Below are 21,912 nucleotides of genomic sequence, written 5' to 3'. Positions count from 1 at the left end.
GCTAAGAAAACGTCAGATACGAACTTTCTCAACTGAATCTTCTATTAGCTGCAATATTATTCTACTTGCAGTACTACAAAAATTCAGTCTGAACTCTACTATTTTAAATCTACATGTAAATGCACTTAACAACATTATAAAAAATTATAGAATCTTTTTAATTAGGTAGCTTAGAGGATACACATTTTACAGCAAATATAAATCTGAACGTCAGGCAGTAGGAAAAACATTCCTTTTCTCTAAGTTTGTCTACCAGTATTTTTTACATATTTTATGTGCTGAAGATAAATAGGTTAGCACCCTAATAAAGGTTATTTTAACCTTTGGCAATGCTTCTTTTTCAACCCTGTTTTTATATTAGACAATATATATACATTAGAAAAGAAATCTGGGTACAGCTGCCTTCTTATGACTGCTAAAACCAAACAAAGTTTCAAGCCAAAAGAAGTAGTGAGTATCACATGAATTCCAGAGAAACATTGCAACGATTAATTGACCTCAAGAGATTTTATAGACTTACAAAAACTGGTTAATTATTAGAGTACATTCTTGTAGGAAAATGAGAAGACAAGGGGAGTTGTCCATTTCTAAGAAGGATAAATGGATGATTACTGGAAAAATCACATACTGTTAACAAAAACATTAAAGATAATTTTATTGTAGAATGTCTTCCCCAAATGTAATTTTTTAATAAGCTAGGAAAACTAGCTGTTCTCTAGAATTCTAATGCATATATATATATAAATATATATACATACATTTAAAACATGTACCAATGTGTTAACACAAATGCAAACAAAATGAGAAGAATTTATTGTGGAAAAGTAAATGAACAATGAAAAGGACCACGCAAGTTTTCATTCAAATAAAAGGTTGAATGTCTACCTACATAATTAACTCTCCAAATATATGAATCTTATTGTATTTCACCCCAGTCATTCATGACATAGGTGACCTAAACTTTTCTAAAAATGCATTTTTATCTTATTCCTGACAGTGTTCAAAGGAAGCTCTGTGTCCTTTCTTTGAATACAGGAATAAAAAATACAGACGGGTAAATGGTAACCTCAACTTCAGAGGTTAGACATGATTCAAGTAAGCATCAGACATGTATGCTTGAAAAATCTTTTGAGATATAAACCTCCACCCATCTCAATAAATATCAAGCTCCTAGAACCTTCAATCCACTCCTCAAAATGGGTCTAAAACCCCAGATATTGTTTCTTCTATTAAAATGGACTTCCCCTCTCTGACTGGCACATTACAGAGATTTTTGTTGCTATGTCTCTATAAACCTTTTCTGAAGTTTTTCTACTTCCATGAAAAACAAAGAAACAAAACTTTCAAGGGGCAATAAGCTAAAAACTTAAAAAACATAACAGCCAGTGAATCCTTCAATCCTACCCCTTAAATACTGTGCATTCAAAGAATTTTGAAGGAACATAACCCAAAATGTTTTATCCAGCTTAGATAATGAATACTAAAACACAATAGAAAAGAAAGCTGTGCTTCAGCTTGCAGTTTTGTCTAAAGAAGGGAAGTCATGCAGAAGCACAGGGTAATAAAAAAGAGACTAGTCACAAGTTTATAGTCATTTAACCTTTAACATGTTTCAAAGTTCAGGTCACATGAAAGATTAGATTCAATTTCAAGACAACTTTTCCTTTTTGCTCAAAAGTCCCTATTTCAGAAGCAAGAACAAAAAAAAGGTTTTGGAAGCTAAAGACGAAAGAAGGGCTAAGGTATAAACCAAGATTTTTTGCAATTTATGTTAACCAACCTCTAATTGCACTACAAAATCCTAAATTCTAAAGAGGTACATCTAAATCATCTCTCAGCTTCACTTATATTGTCTTCCTTATATGTGTCTAGCAATCTCTTCTATTTGAAATAAATTATCCAAAATGAATCTGCAAGTTGAAATTTGTTCATTTATGCCTGTATTCTCAACACCTTAAATCTTTTGGGACATGTAATGATACTCTTTTCAAAGAAGCTGATTCTTTGGGATGTTTTCCTGGTTTATGAAATGATCAAAGCTACTCCTATTTCTATATTAAAAAAAAAGTTTTAAAGTATTTTTCATGCAAAAAAAAAATACTACAGTGAGTAGTAGGACAGTATTTAGCATTTAGAATTCCTTAGCTCACTCCATTCTAGGACAAACTAGACATAAACTTAAATAGTTTTTAGTTAAATTAAGACTGTATTATAGCATATGAGGTGTTCAGGGTTTTTTACCATTCTTTGTATACACTGTTAGAAAGTAAAGCACTATGTGGAAACTCCATTATGACTACACATCCTTTTATGTGAGACTGCTTCCTAGAAAGTCAGACCCTAGCCATCAGTATTGCCCATATATTGGACTTTGCACTTGCTCTTGTTGAACATTATGAGGCTCTGGTCAGCCTGTCTATCTAGCCTGGGCAGGCTGCTCTTAAGAACACCCTGATCCTCCAGCATGCCAACCACTGCCCTCAATGCAGTGTCATCTGCACACCTGAGATTGCATTCTGTTCCATCAGACAGGTAGCTGATTCAAATTTTTACTGTTTTGTTCCCCTAACATCCATGATGGGCTCCATTAATTACTGTCCACCAGTAATTATGACTGTGTAATTTTGCACCACAGAATGCAACTATTTGAGCCTGGTAGTCCAGTCAATTTGCCAATGACCTTACTGTCTACTTTTCCAGCCCATATCTCAATAAATTTAGGGAATAAGACTCCGGGAGATAGTTAACAGCCTTGCTAAAATAAAGGCGTGCAATATGCACTGAACTCTTATTCATAATAATTCAAAATACCCATTCACCTTGTGACAGAAAACAATGAAGATGACGAGTCCTTGGTAAACCCATGCTAGATTCTCACAATCACCTTCTTTCATGGCTTTAGAAATGGCTTCTGAATCTATTTACTCCAAGCATTCAAAGAAAGTGAGATAATGTTGATGGCTTCTAGTTCCCTGGATCTTCCTCTTCAATTTTTGAAGATGGGTGCAATGTCTGCCCTTTTCCAGTCACCAGTAACCTCCTCAGTTGCTGTGATCTTTCAAAGATGCTAGAGAGTAACCTCAAAATGATACCAGGCAGCTTGTTCAACCCCCTTGGATGCATCCTATCTGTTCCCTTGGACCTGCATATGTTCAGAGGAGTTAAGCTGTGCTGCAATTGGATAACAGCTGCTTTCCTCTAAACCCAAAGGATTTCAAGCTCCAGGCAATGAGACATGCAGAGATGTAAGTGTAGAGGATCACAGAAGCTGACACCTCACATTCCCTCTGGTCCCCCACATAAGAACTGCAATTTAACTCAATAACAATATTCACTGAATCAATAGCTTCTTCTCACAGAACAAAGACAAATCAAATAAGTTAGCTCTTGAAATTTATAAATAGGGACTACTAAAAAATCTTTTTCAATGGAAATCAGTGTATGTGGACATACTAAATATTAGACATTTAACTAGATATTTTAAACACAACCTATATCTATACCAAAACATCAGTTTCAACATTACACAAAAATTAAAGAATTTAGGGAAGACTTATTCAATTATTAGAAATCCTTAGCTCAGCTTTCAAGAGACTCCAGATGGAGATGTACTCATTGAGAAAAACTTATGACTGTGTTATTAATTCCACTTATAGAGATGCTTTTGGCTTAGAACAATTTTCCTTTGAGGCTACAGTAGTGAGTAGAAATTTCAAAGAACTAAAGCTTTTTCTTTTTAATTACATTTTTCCATTGCTTGTCTTGCTTATTCAATTTTGATGCTTGACTTTGCCTTCAGAGATATAAGACTAGGAATTATAATTAATGATATTGCTATCCTTTGGTATAACAGAGAATCTAAATGTAATTTAGAAAAATACTACACCATTTGCTACATGTAGGTTCCAGATTATATATCTGTAGTGCCATGCATCACTAGTAGGCTATCCTTTGGGAAGTACTTGTTTGAATCTGGCTATTTAACCAAGAACTGGATAGAAACAAGTGATGAAGATAGGTTTAAAAAATAACAGCATTTCAGGTGGTAGGAAGAACTGAGATCTTATGGTGGAAGGTCAGAAAGCAACCAGAGCCCATCCTGCATGAGCTGTGAAGCTGGGAGTGTTAGCAACAGCCTTTAGTAGGCTGGGGTTGTGTTTATTTTTTCAGGTACTGACTGCAACAAACTACTTCTAAGCCCAGACTATCTGGGACAACTAGAAAATGAGATAAGCAGCACTGCTGAAAAAGGTAGAAGTTGTATGCATCTGCAGATGCCACAGACTATGAATGGCATGCAACCCACTAACATAGCAGCCGAAGCAAGAGGGACATAGCAAGAGATTATTGATAAACACTCGTGGAAAAAAGGTTGATCCTCCAATATATTGCTTAGGAGAGAGTTTTTTCTTCCTTTTTAAAAACGGGTATGGATCTAATGAAGTTTTCAACAGACACTTTTCTGCTTTCCTGCAACACTGTAACTTTAGGTGAAATTTGATGAAAAAAGATCATCTTTGCAGCATGCAATACAGAAAAGCTGGATGCTGATCTGACATTCATAAGCAATTACAGGAGCTAGACATACATATGAGTGTCAAGATACAAGAAGTGTTATGGGGACCTTCTAATCCATGGGCTACACTGATTTCCGGGCACAAGCCAGAAAACAGCTATCACTGTCACAAGCTCACAATCATAAACTTCCAGTCTGAGACAAACCCCATTATGAAGGATTATCAGAAAAGCAAACAAAACTCATCATACGGTTCTAGTTTGGACATGTGATAAGAAAATTAAAGATGGGAGACATGAGGAAGCTTTTTTTCTAATTACTGTTTACTTATGAAGAGTTAGCACACATGAGCTAGTTCTTATTCTTCTCACCCCTCAGAAAAGAAAAAATGAGAAGAAAGAAAAATAAAACTGCTACCTACCTGCTGTGGAAGGTAAGCAAAAAATTAGGAATGGTTGTGTGCCTGAGCATGGATATGCAAAAAAAAAAAAAAAAAGGGAAGGAAACTCCTGAACAATAATTTCAAAAGCTGCCAGAAAGGCTGGAATTTAAAAAAAAAATCTACATAATCAACATCAGAAAAAGAACAACACTGTCTCAGGGCAAGAGTGTTATCTCCTTTGATGAACCGAGCAGTAATGGATTTCTTTTTAACTTGGTTGCAACTTATAAAGTGACTTGCTTTTTGACAAAATATGACTAAAAAGATTTAAATTAAATTAAAAATGAAGTCTTTAAAATAGAGTACTTACTTGGTGTGCCATGTAATCATCAATATTGATATTTCTCTTGATGAGAATAAGTTGTGTCCATACGTTTATTGAGTGTAGAAAAGGGTAATTTATTCAGTGGTCATTGCTCAGGGTAAAGAATTGTCTACAAACTCATCATATTCAATTTATTCAGCTTTCTGACACCTTGGCAAGTTTAGACATTTTGCATTTGGCTCATATCATATTTACATCAAGAAAACAACAATATTTAGATGATACAGAAGTAAGAGCTGTGTCAAGCAAATGTGCTGTCAGATTTCATCCACCAGAGCTAAAGTGAGCTCTGCCTTGTAGATCGTTTGCTACAAGGATGCACTGCTGATGAAAGGTTGCCTTAAGATCAGCCTTCTGGAGCATGTAGGCTGGAATTCTCCAAAGTCCACATGAAAGACGTGAAGATATCTCTAAATACCAGGCTCACACTTTGTAAAACATCTGTTGGCCAGATCATTCATGTCATCTGGGACAGCCTGTTTGACATCGCACACTCAAACAGACACAAAACACTACTGCCATCAATTGCCTCTGAATGGCTTTGGCAATGTATGGGAGCTGATATGAATATAAGAAGGTATCAGCAATGGTTCAGGTGAAATTACTAGTATTCATGATATTGTTAGAAAGATAGAGTCCATTCCTCTAGCCCAATCACATGCAATGCATTTTTCATGCGATGTGGTGTTTAACTTGTAGCAAAAATCTACTATTGTCCATAGGGCATAAATGAAGCAAAGATCTTTATCAAACACTAGGGTTTCCCCCATGCTATTTCACAGCCTCACCTTCCATGGAACACTGGGTACACTAGGCTTATAATGAAGATATTACACACTTTTTTTTGTGAAGACTGATGCCTAATGACTTATTACAGTGTGATATTTACAAATGGTTTAGAAAGGTGCTTGCACAGGAGTGATTTTGTAGAATGTTAGATAACACTGACTAAAATCATAATGACTGAAACCTACATAACAGTATAAGAAAAACCAAAACCACCACAACACAAAATAGTGAACAATTCACAAAGCTTTTAGACAAGATTTAAGACATTTGTATCAGTTTCCAATAAGGAAAGGTTTTTCTGCCCCTCTCTCTCATTTTGCTCACCCTATACAACACTGAAATCTGCAGTACAAAATGGCATCCAAATACTTTTCTCTTCCTTCCAACCCTAGCATATGGGATCTCTTAGCCCAGCAATATGTACTCCTCCCAACACACTTGTTTGAGACACAACAGATAGCCACTGATACCATGTGTCATTACTTGGCTCTGTTTCAGCACTGTGCTATAAAACACTGAGACCAGAAAGGAAGGAATAGGAAGTATAGACTGTTCCAAGGTTCTGCTGCTTGTTTCTCCAGAAGTAGGAAGTCCACATGATTTGGTATTACCCAACTGCAGACAATGAAACAGCTACAGACACATGGAAACAGACAACCTAGTACTGAGTAACTAGTCTGGGCTAGACAGAGCAGATGCCTATACTATATGCCTAGTATAGTTATGCCACACATTTCTCCAAATTAACTTTCCAGCACAGACAATATATACATTTGGGGAAAAAAATAAAAGAAAAATATGATAAATATTGCAGGGTATAATTCTAGTTACAGTCATCAATGGTGAACATTGAAATATTCACTCACTGAAAAAAAAATATACTTCACATACACATACACTGTAAATTTATCATATACACTGCTCTGTAGAAAACAGATGTCATATTTTTCATCACAAGAAGCTAAGGGCTTGAGTAACTTATTTGACATCAGTCCACAGTTCAGCCTTTGAGCCTGCTGTGTAAATTAAAATGTCAGCTCATGGTTCACCGGTCATCATCTCAATGAAAACACTTCCTGAGAATTTTTCCCTAAATCCCATGTTTTCTTTAATTACTGATAAACTCAGTAATAATTTGGGGAAAAAAAAAGTGTGGCAAGAGCAGAGGGTGATACAGTACAAATCTCTCTGAAATCAGCTGGGTTTCTTTCTCCTGCCTTCTCCATCCCCTCCTTTTCTCCCTGGCCTCAGGAACACCTGCCCAAATGCAATTGTCTTGTTGACAGACAATGGAATTGTCTGTGTAGTTTTCAGTTAAGCAATTAAAAAACCCCAAAACCAAACATGACAGGGTTATTTGGGCCAGACAGAGAGAAACAAGAATGGCTCAACTGAATTACTGCGTGTAAAACTCTGGCCTACTGGCTGAGTAATTCAAAACAGGATATTTTCCTTCCATAATATAAGAACAGATACTTCCTTCCTGTGTGAAGAAATAAAACCTTCAACGTTCTGCTTTTTATTATTTTAGAAAGAAGCCAGGGATCAGAGAACATCAACTAATGAAACTGTTTTGTATACGTATTTCAAATTAAAATAAAAAAAATCCTAAAATTTAAGCCAGATCTCTATGTTTACACACACACGTTTCCTGTCTACCAAATGATTCTTGGAACTTCTGCCTCAAACCTTCGGCATGCTCCTAAATAAAGCAGTAATTCTGAAAATGTACCTTAAAAGAGTTGCTAAAGAGAAGAAGAAAAAAAATAAAATTACCCTAAGTCATCAACTCATTGGCAATAATTTCACAGAAAGCCCAGCTATTTTCTATGGGGAGGAGTTGGTAAAAGAAACCTGGTATCAGATGACCAAAGACTGATCAACTGTAAACTGCACTGTACCAACCAACAGCATGCTTGGTTTCATGACTCCATGATCCATACAAACATCTAATTATAAATGGGACCTAGTCATGCCAGTAGCAGGGCTATTGCATCAATCTCCTCTGCAACATTACAGTGGAATATTGATAAATGGCTCTTGCAAAGACACAGCACCTGAATAAGCACATTCAGAGACAAGGGTTCATGAAAAAAATCTTAGTTAAAGCCTCTTAGGTCTCAAAAGGCCACATTGCTGTTAGTTTTCTTTGCTTTTCCTGAAACCAGTAAAAAAAAAAAAAAAAAAGGCAGCCAATAAATGCGAGCAATTAGAGAAAGCAGTTCTCCAGACAAGTACATAGTTGACTCATCAACAGCTGCCTTACTAAACAATATGCATACTGTGTCTAGAACTTCCCATATAGATTGTCTTTTGAGGCTGTAAAGAAAATATTTCTTTTAAGATTCTTCTTCTTGTTTACTGAACGGCAATATTGATCCCATAGACGTTTTTTACTTTTTACCTAAGTATAGCTAAATTCAGTTTTGAATGTTATGTTATTCCTCAAATTCCTCTGGAGTCCACTTTTATTTTTTAGAATTGAAGCTTCTCATCCAATTTCAATTCTTCTGAAACTGAAAGAGCATTTCTAGCTCTATATAACTTGTAAAAGTAGCTAGTAATAATTCCTGGTTATTTGGCATAACAGAGCTGCTAAGTGTGCGGCTTGGTTTTTTGGTTTTTTTTTTTCTGATTTAACCATACCATAATTTATTACTGCATTTAAACCTCTGATCTTTTTAGCACACTACACATAAGATAATAAGCCTGCTTCACCTTTTGCTTTGGGGATTTGTTCTTTTTACTGGATTATAGCTGACATTCAGTGTTGCAGTTATTTTCTAAATTGATCTCATTCTATCACAAAAATGAACAAAATACACACTAAAATATTACTGAAATTATAATTTGTTATGAAGTACTAAAAAGATAAACATTTTGGAACAAAAGGAACTGATTCCTTATTCTCATTTGATTGCCCTTCAGCTGTAAAAATATAAGGCATTCTACAGTGGGTGTGACATTAACAGCAGAGTAAGTACCAGAGTATCTCAAAGGGCAGGAAGCATTTAATCCAAGACAAATAAATTTAAATCAGCTATAAATAAGAAATGCTTCTTTATTTCTGGACACCCAATGTGTTAATTCTAGCCTTGGTAGTGCTTTCCATATTTTTTATTTCCAATACCTACATGATTACTTAAGAAGAATAGTGAAGACTTTATGCTAATTACTCTGCTTACTTCAGAAAATGTGAAAGCATCCACATTAATTTCTTCATATTCGTCTTCCAATTCATCACTTTTAACATCTGCAAGAGCACTGGCCAGTTTCTTTCGCAAAAGACAACCCTTCCAAAATGCCTAAACAAAAAATTTAGAGCATGTTATACAAAGCCATAGATCAAACCCAAATCCAGATCCCTATGTTATCCCATTAGGAAGATAAAACATCTTGGGCCTTTGTTTAATAGCTCAATGATCTGTTTTTTGAACTTTATGTGACATTTAAAATGACAAGACAAATTAAATGCCAGCGTATGTCTAAAGCTTAGAGTACTCAAGAGGCGCTCCACAAGTAAGCAGAAAGGAATCCTGCGACTCCCTCAACTACAAACCTGGGTCGACTAATTAATTATATGACAATTCCTTCAGGGACTATTAAAAACTGAAAGGAAAGCTTACACAAGAAAAAACTGAGTGCCAACAATCAAATTACTGAGGATAAAAATACAGATGTCCTATGGTTTACAAGTAGCAATTCTTGGAGACATCTCATGTAATTGACCTAGGTCAGTTACTTTCTCTTAACTGTCTAAGATCTTTACTTTAAAAAAAATTACCACTAAGCATAATAATCTCTTAGAAAAAGGACCACATTAGGAATTAAAGTGCTAGAAAACTAGGAAGGGTGTTAGGAACACATGACAAGCATAGAATCATGTCCAGCAAAAACAGTTCAGAGATCACAATGAGATAGATGGAATTAAGAAAACTGCATACAAGATGGCAACTTCCCCCGAAATCAGTATTTGACATCATTAGAATTCAAGATGCCCCAAGTGTTTAAAATATTCTCACTGTCATAAAAGAAGTGGTGTTATACACTGTTAATGGCTCTGCAATGAAGGCACTAAAATAGGAAGGGTAAATCTCATAATCTGGTTTTACATTTAGATTATTAATTTTTAGAAAAAGTCTGTCTAACCCCATAAATTATTGAAAATTTTACTATTTTTCACACATATTTCCTGATAATTATAAAATTATTAAAAGTTTTAGAACTGCTTTCTTATAATTTCATTGTTGCTATTTTTCTACAGACCTCTATAAGCATCTAGATAAAATGTCCTGATATTACTGAATGATCAAATGACAAATATATTTCATTCAACAAAGGCAATTATCTTTTACAGATTCAAAGGAGAAAAGCAATCCTAATCATATATGCAGAAAGCTAAATTGTGAGATAGCTGCTAACAGAGATCTATGAAAGCCCCAGGTCAGTGTTCAGTCATGATCAAAGAGAAAAATTACATGTAGTAGTTTTTAAGAAACAAAATAAAGACTTTCTTACTGTACAAATTCATTCTATATCTGCCTATGGAATTCAGTTCTTGTTGCTTCTTTAAAAAAGATTGTAACAGATCATGGCAAAGGTTCAGAGAGGAACAAAAAGATAAAGAGAACTACAGAGAAATGTGAAAAGAGACTAAACAGATGAAAATTTTATTTACAAAAGGTGGATGTAAGGATGAATGTATGAGAGATCTAAGAATCTGTAATATGCACAGAAGATAAATAATAGATCACTTTTATTTTCATACTCTCTTTGGGAATTACCATGTTTGAAACAAATGAAAGGAAGCACATACTAATCACTATATAGATTTGTTGAATGCACCACTTTAAATATAGTAGAGGTCAAATACATAAGTAAGTTCAAAAATGGATTAAGTAAGTTTATGGAATCAATTGTTAATATGCTAACTACACATTATACTCCAATAACAAATTTTTGCTTCTAAATCACTTTGTCGCTTTTGAAATTTGTATATAAGACCTACTCTATGGAATGTTTCCAAGTTAACTTGAAATATCAAATTGACTGAGTTGACTTGTTTCAAAATGTAGGAAATAACCCCATTAACCTTGTCAACTTGGCAAGCAAATACTGGTTACCAAACTAAACAGAGTCAAGGTGTGGAGTTCAACCCTTGCCTATAGTAACCCATTCTGTTTAACTGTTATTAGCTCAGTATCTACCACAGAACAGCCTAGGTCATGGTCTGTTCCCAAGGACAATATGGATAAAGCAATCCTGGATTTTGGAGTTGGGAAGAGAAGGAAAGAAATGGATAGGTAGGACAGAAGAGACAGGAAGATTATTTAGTCACACAGACAACAGACACAACATGGGTTACATAGCATCCATCAGTTTCATAGCATACACAGGCCCCAGTAAGAATATGGGCACAGTATCTCTTAAGCATACTATTAAGAATTATATCAAGTAAAAATAATTCAGGAAAATATTTGGTGAAAAAAGGGAAAATATTTTTCTATAAAGGGAAAATATATTTCTATAAAGCTTTTTGTAAAGAAGTATCTGTTTTAGAAACACCAAGATTATGCAGCTTAAATAAAGCAAAAATGTTTAATTATGAAACTTAACAAGATAATAAGCAAGAACAGATAGAAGATGAAAATGACACAAAACTAGAAAGATTTTTTTTTGTTATTATTAAACTTACAAAATAAGAAAATACCATAAACCAACCTGGATTACTGTGGCAGCTTCATGTTTCTGTCTCAAAGCTTCTACAAACTGATGATTCTCAGTTTTATTGCAGTCATTTTTCCTCTGAGCATGGTACTGCTGCCAAAAGGACTGGATCGAGGATGCTTCCATATGTAGGCTCGTGGAGAAATAAATACATTTATGACTCACATAGCCTCACCAATACAACTGGATTATCATATCTACCAAACTTCAACCATAAAACATAGCACTGCGCTTTGAGACAAATGAAAAGTTGTGCTACTAAACAAGAAATTACAATCAAGATGTGATATATATGCTCACTGGAAGATATTCACATCACATAACTTCTGAATCCAATTATCTAAGGACTAATCTCCACTGGGCTCTATTCCATGAATAATCACAGTAGAGGAAGAGTCCCCAAAGGAAGGATTAGGAGCAAAAGTGTTGTAACAATGACTGAATAAACTATTGGAGGGGTCTCCTTATTTCCACTGAACATACCAAAAAAAATAAAACAACCCAAAAAAAACCCCAAAAACCAAACCAACTGAACAAAAAAACCCAAAAAACAAACATCAAGCATGAAAGAGGAATAAATACTGAAAACTGAATGAGGCAGGTATTTTCAATGGAGCAGACAGGAAAAACAGAGAAAGTGCAGTTTCATCTTTTGCCTGCTTTTACCCATTAAGACTTCTGACCACTGGTTATATGTGTAAATTTTCTAATTTGCTCATTTTTTAACAAGAACTAAGTACAGACTATTTAGATCTGTTCAGTGATTCCAGTTTCTAAATATATGTTCAACTAATTCATACCATTGGAGAAAAAGTATAATGTCAGCTCTGCATTATGACTTTACTATCTTTACTATCTTGGAATTCTTTTCTCCACAAAATACTCATTTCAATTGGATAGCGTATTAAAGAAAAGACATCTAAATTTCCAATCTTTACATAATTCCTTTCCTTGTGTAGTGCCTCTATTTAAATAGAGGACTACTAGTCAGAAAAAAAAATCATGCTTCAGAGGTCAAGACAAATACAAAAAATGGTTTGCACTCTGTTTTGAAGAGAACTCTCCAAAAACCACTTACCGAATTCATTCAAAACGTTAACGAAAAACTAAATGAACTATTTCAAAAATTTTTTTGAAGTATTCATCTCATGAAATAGACTAATGTATTCTTGCTTTTAGCTTGCTGAGAGGTGATAATGAATTGCATGGTCTTCCTTAATCATAAATTTTATGACAAATTATTAGTGCCTTAAGCACCTACTAAGCAGTTTCCTATTTACCATAAGCCTAAACAGCTCAAAGAAGCACACCCGTCATGCTTGCTTTTCATACTGTTCTCAAGATACCTGTTTTTGAAACTGAATTATTACAAATTTTTAACTCAATTCTTGAAGATTTCCTGCAAAAAACCCAGCTTCCGTTTCCCTTGTCTGCACATCCAAAACTACACAAATCACCAGCAAACACATTCCAAAGAGGTAACAAACCAGCATGTTTCATGCAGGAGAAAATCTAGGGACACATAACAAGTTGAACTGGCCTCTCACCCCTGCCTCTACTTTTAATAAGCAGGTTAAGGCATGTTGGAGAAGTACCAAAATCAGGTTAGGTCATTAGCTCTTCAGTCATCACAACAGCAGAAAACTGGCCAAAATCAAGGGATTAGGATGGTAGATTTAAGCAATTTTCTTCTTGCCTTCTAAATGGTACTGAGTGTAAAGTTTACACAAATCTTGAATGTCTAATGAATAATTTTGACAAAATACCTTACACTAGTTTCTAGTTAATCTCCTCCAAAATTTCTGCAAAACATTTGTCATTTGCATTCCTAACTCTGTATGTGTCACTGAACCGGTGTCTTAACGTTATTTGAAGTACATACATATCTATATCCTAATATACCAACTGGGAGAATACTACAAAGGATTCTTAATTTTTAATATGGAAGTCTAGTGTGCAACACGTGACTATAGCTCTTTATTGTCTAATAAGCTTAAAAATATTATCTTACAAGTTCTGTGCCTCTGATTTAAACAAAAAATCCTCACTCCTATTGTCTATCTACATAATCGATTTGAAAGCAACCTGACATCTGTCTTACCTCTCTGCATCATTCCCAAAGTGCTGGAGATTTCTTCCCATATCACTTGCTACTATCACTGACTGTTGCAATGTGAGTTGGCCTGACATGTTATTGTTGCCTTTGCTCTCCCCACTGTAATTAATACAAGATTCAGTGCTCTTCTGCTTCACTCTCTGATCTCCGCTATTTTCCTTCTGATGCACAGGTATGGAGGAGTTAATGGATGTGGCCTGAATATCACCATTAGTAATCAATCTTTTGGAAGGATCCAACAAGACCTGTTTATTTTCTGTCACACCCATGATAAAGAGGTTATTCTCCTGTAGGCAGCCTGTGGATGTTTGCTTTAAATGATTTTGAAGTGCTTCTGGTCCATCTCTGTCATTAATGTTTAGTTCACCATATTCATGTACATATCGATGTTTAATACTAAGTTTCATCAACTGATTAAAATACCAGCACTGTCCCAGTACAGAATCAACAGAAGAGGTAATTCTGAAAAAAAAAAAGAAAAAAAAAATTTACATGTCTGTTAGAATGATTTAAAAAAAAAATCCCTCTATTATTTCTAAAATAGCTTGTATTTTCAAATATTCTGACATGTTTTCATACTCTTACAGCAAATAGCAATTACTGCAATTGGAAATCCAGTTTCAGTAATTACGAATCTTAACAGATTTTATCTTATTTTGAACATATTTAAACTATAATCACACATATTTCTTATTTTACTTAGAGTTTTCCTAAAAGAGAAAGTGTTCAGTCTTTTTAAAATAGCCATTACACCATGCATTTCACTATTAACTTTCTGTGTGGTTAGTGGGGCACTGTTTGGGCATGTGAAGCCCAAATTTTTGAAAGGTTTGAGGCAATTCTGCCTTAACAATCCAATCCTTCCTGGCAACTATGAAAGCCCATATGAAAATAACAGTAATTTAAAAATTTAGATAAGAACTAAAGCAACAAACTCCAAATTTAGATTCAAACCAACAAATTACAATGTCTAAAGAAAATTCAAGAAGGCAAACTTTTAAGTACAGATCTTTTTATCAATATAAGGCAAAGTGCTAGACTGAAGCAACAGTAATCTAAGAAGTCTGGCTCTCATTAGTTCTTTGTGTTACACTGTCTAAATGATGAGGATAAGTAAGAGCAAATATGAACTAATTGTTACAGATTCAGATGGCTGTCTGTACTTCGGATGGTGTTTGTTCATTTTATTAGGTAGCAGGTACTTCCAGGATCATGAAAACATTTTTCTTTAATACTGTAGATAGATGCAGAGATCTGTAATCTGGTGTTAATTTCAGGAGAGTACAAAGTCAATTCTACGTCAGCAGTCCAAGAGAAAAAGCAGAAATAAGATCAATTTTCTTGTTAGTCTGGAAAAATTAAGTCCTAAAATTAGAGTTAGAATAACAGAAATTTCCTTCCTGTTCATCATTCTGCAAAGGCAAAATTTTTATAAAGTTCTGGGGACTTTTAATCATTATAATTATATCCTCAGTGAAGTTCAACTAAGAACATTTTAGATTTTTAAGAACATAATCAATCAGACCCTATAAGAGTAAAAAGGACTCCAACTCTTCCACTGCTAGTGCAACTTCAGTGCTATTGGACAAAATCTGAATGGGTAAATTGATTCACACAGCTTAAGCACACAACTCACTGTGTACACTTGATTGTCCACTACAAAATATTATTCCTACTCCTGTTAATTTCACACATACAAGTCCTAAAAAGGACATGTCCATACAAGGACATACAAGTTCTAAAAATATTTAAACCAATCTATAAATTTGTTTAAGGATCTAACATGCTACTTAGTAAGAATAACAATTACTTTAAAAGAAAATAGTTAAAGCATTAATTAAATTCTTTAGTTAAATATATTGAATTAGTTAAAATATTTTAAAAAAACATCTGGTATAAGATCATTACCAAATTTCTACATAAAATAATATGGTCAGAAGACCAAAAAAAAAGGAAAAAATGGAAAAAATCCATTCCCATCTGGTTTTTTTCCTTTCATTTGCTTTATTTTGTTGGTTTATTTGTTTATGAAAATTAAAATATTGCAGAAAACTTCAGAATGTTTTATATATTGAGCAAAAAAAATTCCTCTGAAAACCGTATACTAAGTATCTTTCGAAAAAGATACTAAGTTCATTGTCAAAAAAAAAACAGAAAGAAAGAAAAACAAACCACTCTAACAGTGAATCCTCTCCTTTGACAGGTGCAGGGGTATCTCAAGCAGCTGTTTCATCCTTCCAGTGGCTATGAATATGTCAAGCAGAAATTGAGGGATTGAGTAAGTGAAAATTCAGGCTGGGAATGATTTTGTGGTCACCAGAGATCACGTGTTAGTTTTTTTACAGAGGCTGCTTTTTGGGCAGTTTTCCGAGCAGTGGGTGCAAAATGCCATCTTGTCTCTGTGGGCATGTATCCTCTCCCACACCTTTTCTGGCAATCCACAACTATACTTTGGTTTTGCAGGATTTTTAGGCCACCCTCTGTATCAGTAGCTTTTCAGTTTAGCCTTTTCAGTCATACTGGTTTAAGTTTAAAGAAACTACAAAGGAAGCTGAAGTGATATCTCAGGGACTGATGTGCAATGAAGGGGTGTGGTGTGTTTGAGGTTCTCCTGCCAAGGTAAAGCTCCAGTGCATAGACACCTAAGGTCACAATGGGGCCTGAGCACCACCGTGGTGGCAGTCAGCTTGGTGGTTCCCTTCAGTTAACAGGGATATATCAACATCCTATCAACACACTGCAACTTTCTCAGTGTCTCGACTGCACTGCACTCTTGATCCTAGAGAAGTGTTCCTGAAGATTGCTTTTCAAACCACAGAAAGGAAGCTGCTGTAATGGAAAATATGCAGGACTGGTTTACATCTTAACGGTAAAAAAAAAAGCATACAAGGAAAGAGAGAAGACAAAGTAAAAAATATTACAATATTAAGACTACAGATACCACAGTATTTCCTTTTCAATTAATGTAAATTCATTGTTTGCCTTTCAGACCTTTTCCACTGTTATTGGTCACACTTAACCTGGAATTGCTTCTTGGTTAGGGTCTGACTAAAGGTTTTAAACATAAATTGGCATCCAGGCAAAACAAGAAATGGAATTATCCTATGGAAGCACCAGTATCCACAGTGTCTGGCTGCTTAGTATGCAAAGAAATATAGATAAATATGGTAGCCTTACAACAGCAAAATTCTTATGGCTTTCAATTTTGACCAGCACATTCCTTCATGTTCAGTTGCTGCCAGGCTTTATTTTGACCATAACAAGTGAAAGTGATTTATGCAATCCATATGCAAATTTTAGCATAACCACAAAGCATAACCACTGCTTTTGCAGTGGGAAAAAGGGGTAATAAGCCAGAAGAGCAAGAGTTGAATCTTGCAGTACTGTATAAATGTGCTAAATTAGCAGCCCTGATACTAAAGTCCAAGATATTATTTTCACAAAAAAAAACCCACAAAGAGCAAAAAACTACTTTTAGCTATTTTATTTTTTTTACCAGATACCCCTCTATTTGTGCTAGCATTTTGCAGGACTTTGAGGGAAGATAATAGCATTAGAATCAGATTTTAATCTATTTGGAAGTTTAAGTCAGGCATTTATTAAGGACTGTTACAACTTCAATTCTCATACCAGTTCATATCCATCTCTATCCTGGTTAATTTACACCAAAACCTGCTCAATTCCCAGGCAGTGTTTGGCAACGGAGGAGGACAGAAGGGAAGAAATAAGCCTCACTGGTTGCACCTAGGATGCATAAGGATCCATGCACAGGCTGACTTAACAGGTACAGAAAAGGACAAATTATTTATGCTAAAGGCCTTCCAGTGAAGTTTAAATCAGCCAAAACATTGCTATTCATGAAATTTAAAGTGGTGGCAGAGGCTTGCTTGTAGAGCTAACACATATGTATAGAATTTTCCACTGCAATCACACCTGCAATGTCTGCCTGGTTATTCAAACAGTATAATTGCTCAGAGTGAGATAGTAAATCTGGAAAAATCAGCAGAACAAATCTCTCAAAGGCAAAAATGACAGGCTTGGGAAAAAGAAGCCAGTTCTGATCACGAATGGCAGTTTTCTCCTAGCCCTTGTAGTTAAATCATAATTAATATTCTACCCCTTCTTATGCTAGCGTATGCTAGTCAAAACCTTGCTTAATATCATGTTTTCCCCTACTGTGACTTTCAGAATTATAATACATGGAATATTCAAATAGTACACCACAATTTATGTGAGCTTTTGTTTGCAATAGTGTGGGGTAAAATCTAATGTCTTCAGGGAAACTTCTACAAGTATCATTAGTAATTTTCAACTACAGTTTACCGAAGTCCTCTACAAACACGAAACAGGTCACTGTTGACAACACCATTTATGCAATTTCGGTCATTTTCACTGTAAAATACATACAGTATTTTTAAAGTTCAAGTTCCACTAGCCAGACAACTGCACATCTGATGGCCGAAAACAAATTGCTGCAGCAGAGTTATCATATTTTTGTGCATGATTACTTATTACAAGTTGTCTAAAGGTTATGTGACAGAAAAAATATCATGTAATAGAGAAATTAAATTTTAAAGTCAGTTTTATTCTTAAACACGGCAACAACAGAGAAGTTTTGGGAAGAAACAGCACAGAGAATTTAACTGGGCAGCGTTGGTGTATGAAACAGATTAGGGAAGCAAGCAGTGATTACTTCTGGCAGCTTACATACTTGAGGTCGCACCTACAGGGGCTCATAACTTAGCAAGATGTGAAACAGACAGAAGTTTGCTCTGTTGTTGGCCTGCTGTTTAGCAATGTCACATTAATTCAGTCAAAGTATTGCAATATGTACATATAATAGCTATGCTGCTACAGCTTATATACAAACAAGTTGTTTAGAGTTCCTTTTATGAGCTGCAGTTTGCAATGATTTTCAAGTCATCCATAAATTTTACTTCAGTCAAAATAAAAGATAGATGGCTTTAACACACAAGAAATTAATTTTAAGATCAAATTTGATGCAAGATGCTTCAATCATGTCACATTTAGGGATTTACAAGATCACAAATGAATTCTCAAAAGCTTAAAAAATCCACAACCCTGCCTCCTCTGCACTCCCCACCCTCCCTCCACCCAAACCGTACATTCAGGAAAGATGTTTACATAATCACCTCTTTCCACTACTGTTCTTCTCAAACATCTGCAGGTTCTTTCTAACACTTCTCTTTGAAAATTTACATAGAATAATAGAAAAATTCTCAATTGAAGGAACCTCCAGTTCAGGTCTCTGGTTCAACCTTCTACTTCAAAGCTGAGTTAGCTCTCAAAGCAGACGAGGCTGCTCAGGTTTTCATCCAGTCAGGTCTTGGAAATCTCCAAGAACAAGACTGCACAACCACTCTGGGCAGCCTATTGCAATTCATCACTGTCCTACCCTGAAAAGGCTTTTCCTTATGCCCAGTTGTACTGTCTCTGGCTGGAATGAATTCATTCCCATTACACTTGCCCATATAATGCTGTTGTTTAGATTTGTGACCAAAACTGTATTGATAAAACACTAATGTTTTGCTGAACAGTGCTTGGACAGAGTCATGGCCTTCTTTCTTCCATTCAACAAGTAGCCTGGGAGTTGGCAGAAGGCCTCCTTTCTTTACCTCCTTCCTAGGTAAAGCACTGTGCACTTGTCCTTCTTGAATTTACAATGTTCCTGGTGACCTGTCCTCCCACCTTGCCTGTGTCTGACTGGCAGCCCTGCCCTCAACAATTGCCTTTGAAGAGTTGTGGTCTGCAAGCACAGTAAGTGCGCACTCCATCTCCTGCTTCCAGCCTCTGATAGAAGATGTTAGAAGTACAAATCAGCTTCCACAAAGGAGTGTGAGCCACATATTATTCATAATTAATGGATGGTCTTAGCCTGACAACCCAACATGTTTCTTATTTTTCTTATGTTCATTCATGTAGAATAAAAAAAAATTAAATTTTAGGAATATTATTTTTCCCTCTCATTTTGTACCATTCTGCAGAAATGTATATGAAACTTAGGTCCTTAGATTTTACTACAGTTTGCTCGCAAGTCATATCCTAATTATAAACTTTTTTTTTTCTGCAAAATGATAATGATTGAAATGTCTAAATATCAGACATGGAAAAATTTTCTCATTCATAGAAAAGGAGAGCTTTATTTTCTTTTATAAAAAAGGAAGGAGAGAACACCATTTCAGGATGGTAAATAGATTAGGAAATATCAGCTTCCCACCTGCAAGCCCGAAGCCAAAAATCACAGAAGTGGAGGAGACATATCTCAATGGTTTAATGGAGAAACATATGACTTTTAGGAGCCACTTGCACATTACATCTGTCATAGAAAAATGCACTATATAATTTCTCCCAACTAATTTCAATCTAATTCTTAATAGAAACCTCTTTTCAAGTTAATCTGATTCTGAGCTATGAAGATTTTATTGCAGCTTAGTAAAAGCTGCACTAATACCACAAACTGCTAGCTAATAAGAGGATACCATGAATATACAGGCTTACATGCAAACACAAAATAGCCAGATTCTGAAAAAAATGTGCGTACTTTTCCTGAACCACCAAAGTATGCAAGGCAAGGTTTAAAACAAAACAATATAAAACAGCACATGCTTCACCTGCTCTGGGCTAATGTTCAGTACCTGGCAGAATCAAGAAAACTACTTTTACAAAAATTAAAACATAAGTTGGATATTCAAAGGACTATAACGATTTTGTGAACCTTCTAGCAAATGAAAAGGAACTATGAAAGAAACAAACCATGCAATATTACCAAGTGTAGAAATGAGAAGTTTAAGATATTTAGATATTACAAAAAATTAAAACACAGCATGCGTAAGTGATAAATTACCACCTGCGTGGTCTAAACTGAAGTTACTGGATAACTAACCATGGTAACAAGCGATAAAGGTAGCAAGCATGACCAAATTAAACACCTGTAAACAGATCCATCTAATTCACTACCTTAAGAGAAAAGAAGTAAAATCTTTTGCAATTATTTCTAAATAATTGCAAATAAATAACGTGAATAACATACACATGGAAAACAAATACAGAAATAAAAATAGAGCATATTGTACCAACAGCCAAATTAGACTTGATTAAGCTAAATTTGGAAATAATGTTAATATGATTATTCAGCTTTCAGGATTTAAGCTACAATTCCTGCATAGCACTGCACTATGTTGCGTGTATGAATTCATTCAACTACTGCTAACTGCAGGTTTTGATCCACCTGTTTTCTCAAATTTAGAGAAACAAAACTCAAGGCCCTCATAATTTAATATCTGTCCAAAACAAATTTTGCTCTGAATTCAATGATTCTAATCTCTTTCTTATCCTAATACATTTCCAGGCAAAAAATTCTAAGTAAAATTCATACACCAACAAGAACTTCAGTAACAATACATAAAGAAATGTTTCTGAATGCAATTTATATTCACATAAATACGTACTCCAATTCAGCAGCGTTTTTTTTCAGTTGAGTATTTTCTTCAATTTGAACTTGACAAAGTTCCAGAAAAGCTCCCAGTTCTGATGCTTTGACTTTTTCAGTTGTGGGTGAAGTATGATGGGTTAAGATTTCACCATCAAGCAACTGTAAACTAGGAAGGACCTCCAACATGGAAGACCTTAGGAAAAAAAATATTAATTAGATTTTTGAAAAAATCCTTATGCTATAACACCCATTTTGTTGGTAAAAATCATATAACAAATAGAGAACATGAAGACAGTCCTCTAAATGTCTGTATGTATTTGTCCTTATTTCATATGTTAACATATTAATCAAGAATTTATACTTAAACTAAAGAATAATATAAAGAATAAAACACAGAACATAGCAAGACTTCTTAATACTTCATTGGTATAATGAACACTGCTGAAATACTGACACCAAGAAAGTCATTGGCGCCAGTCTCAAATCACTAGAGCTAGAATTTTACCTACACAAACCTCAATGGGAAAATCTGACACATTCATGC

At 34.9% G+C, this 21,912-nt stretch overlaps 1 protein-coding gene across 1 annotated transcript in view; it reads right to left on the bottom strand.

The window, feature by feature from the left end:
* LRRIQ1 (leucine rich repeats and IQ motif containing 1) overlaps positions 1-21,912 on the bottom strand; it is a 100,944-nt gene that overhangs the window by 55,082 nt on the left and 23,950 nt on the right. The window contains exons 14-17 of the mRNA XM_031057557.1: positions 21,385-21,561; positions 13,901-14,377; positions 11,794-11,932; positions 9,258-9,377 (exon numbers count right to left, since the gene is read on the bottom strand). Coding sequence (XP_030913417.1) covers positions 9,258-9,377; positions 11,794-11,932; positions 13,901-14,377; positions 21,385-21,561 — 913 coding nt within the window. The remainder of the gene's footprint in view (positions 1-9,257; positions 9,378-11,793; positions 11,933-13,900; positions 14,378-21,384; positions 21,562-21,912) is intronic.

This window comes from Geospiza fortis, unplaced genomic scaffold (genome assembly GCF_000277835.1).
Source record: "Geospiza fortis unplaced genomic scaffold, GeoFor_1.0 scaffold186, whole genome shotgun sequence".
NCBI classification, from domain to species: Eukaryota; Metazoa; Chordata; class Aves; order Passeriformes; family Thraupidae; genus Geospiza; species Geospiza fortis.
This window is presented reverse-complemented; position numbering and strand designations above follow the sequence as displayed.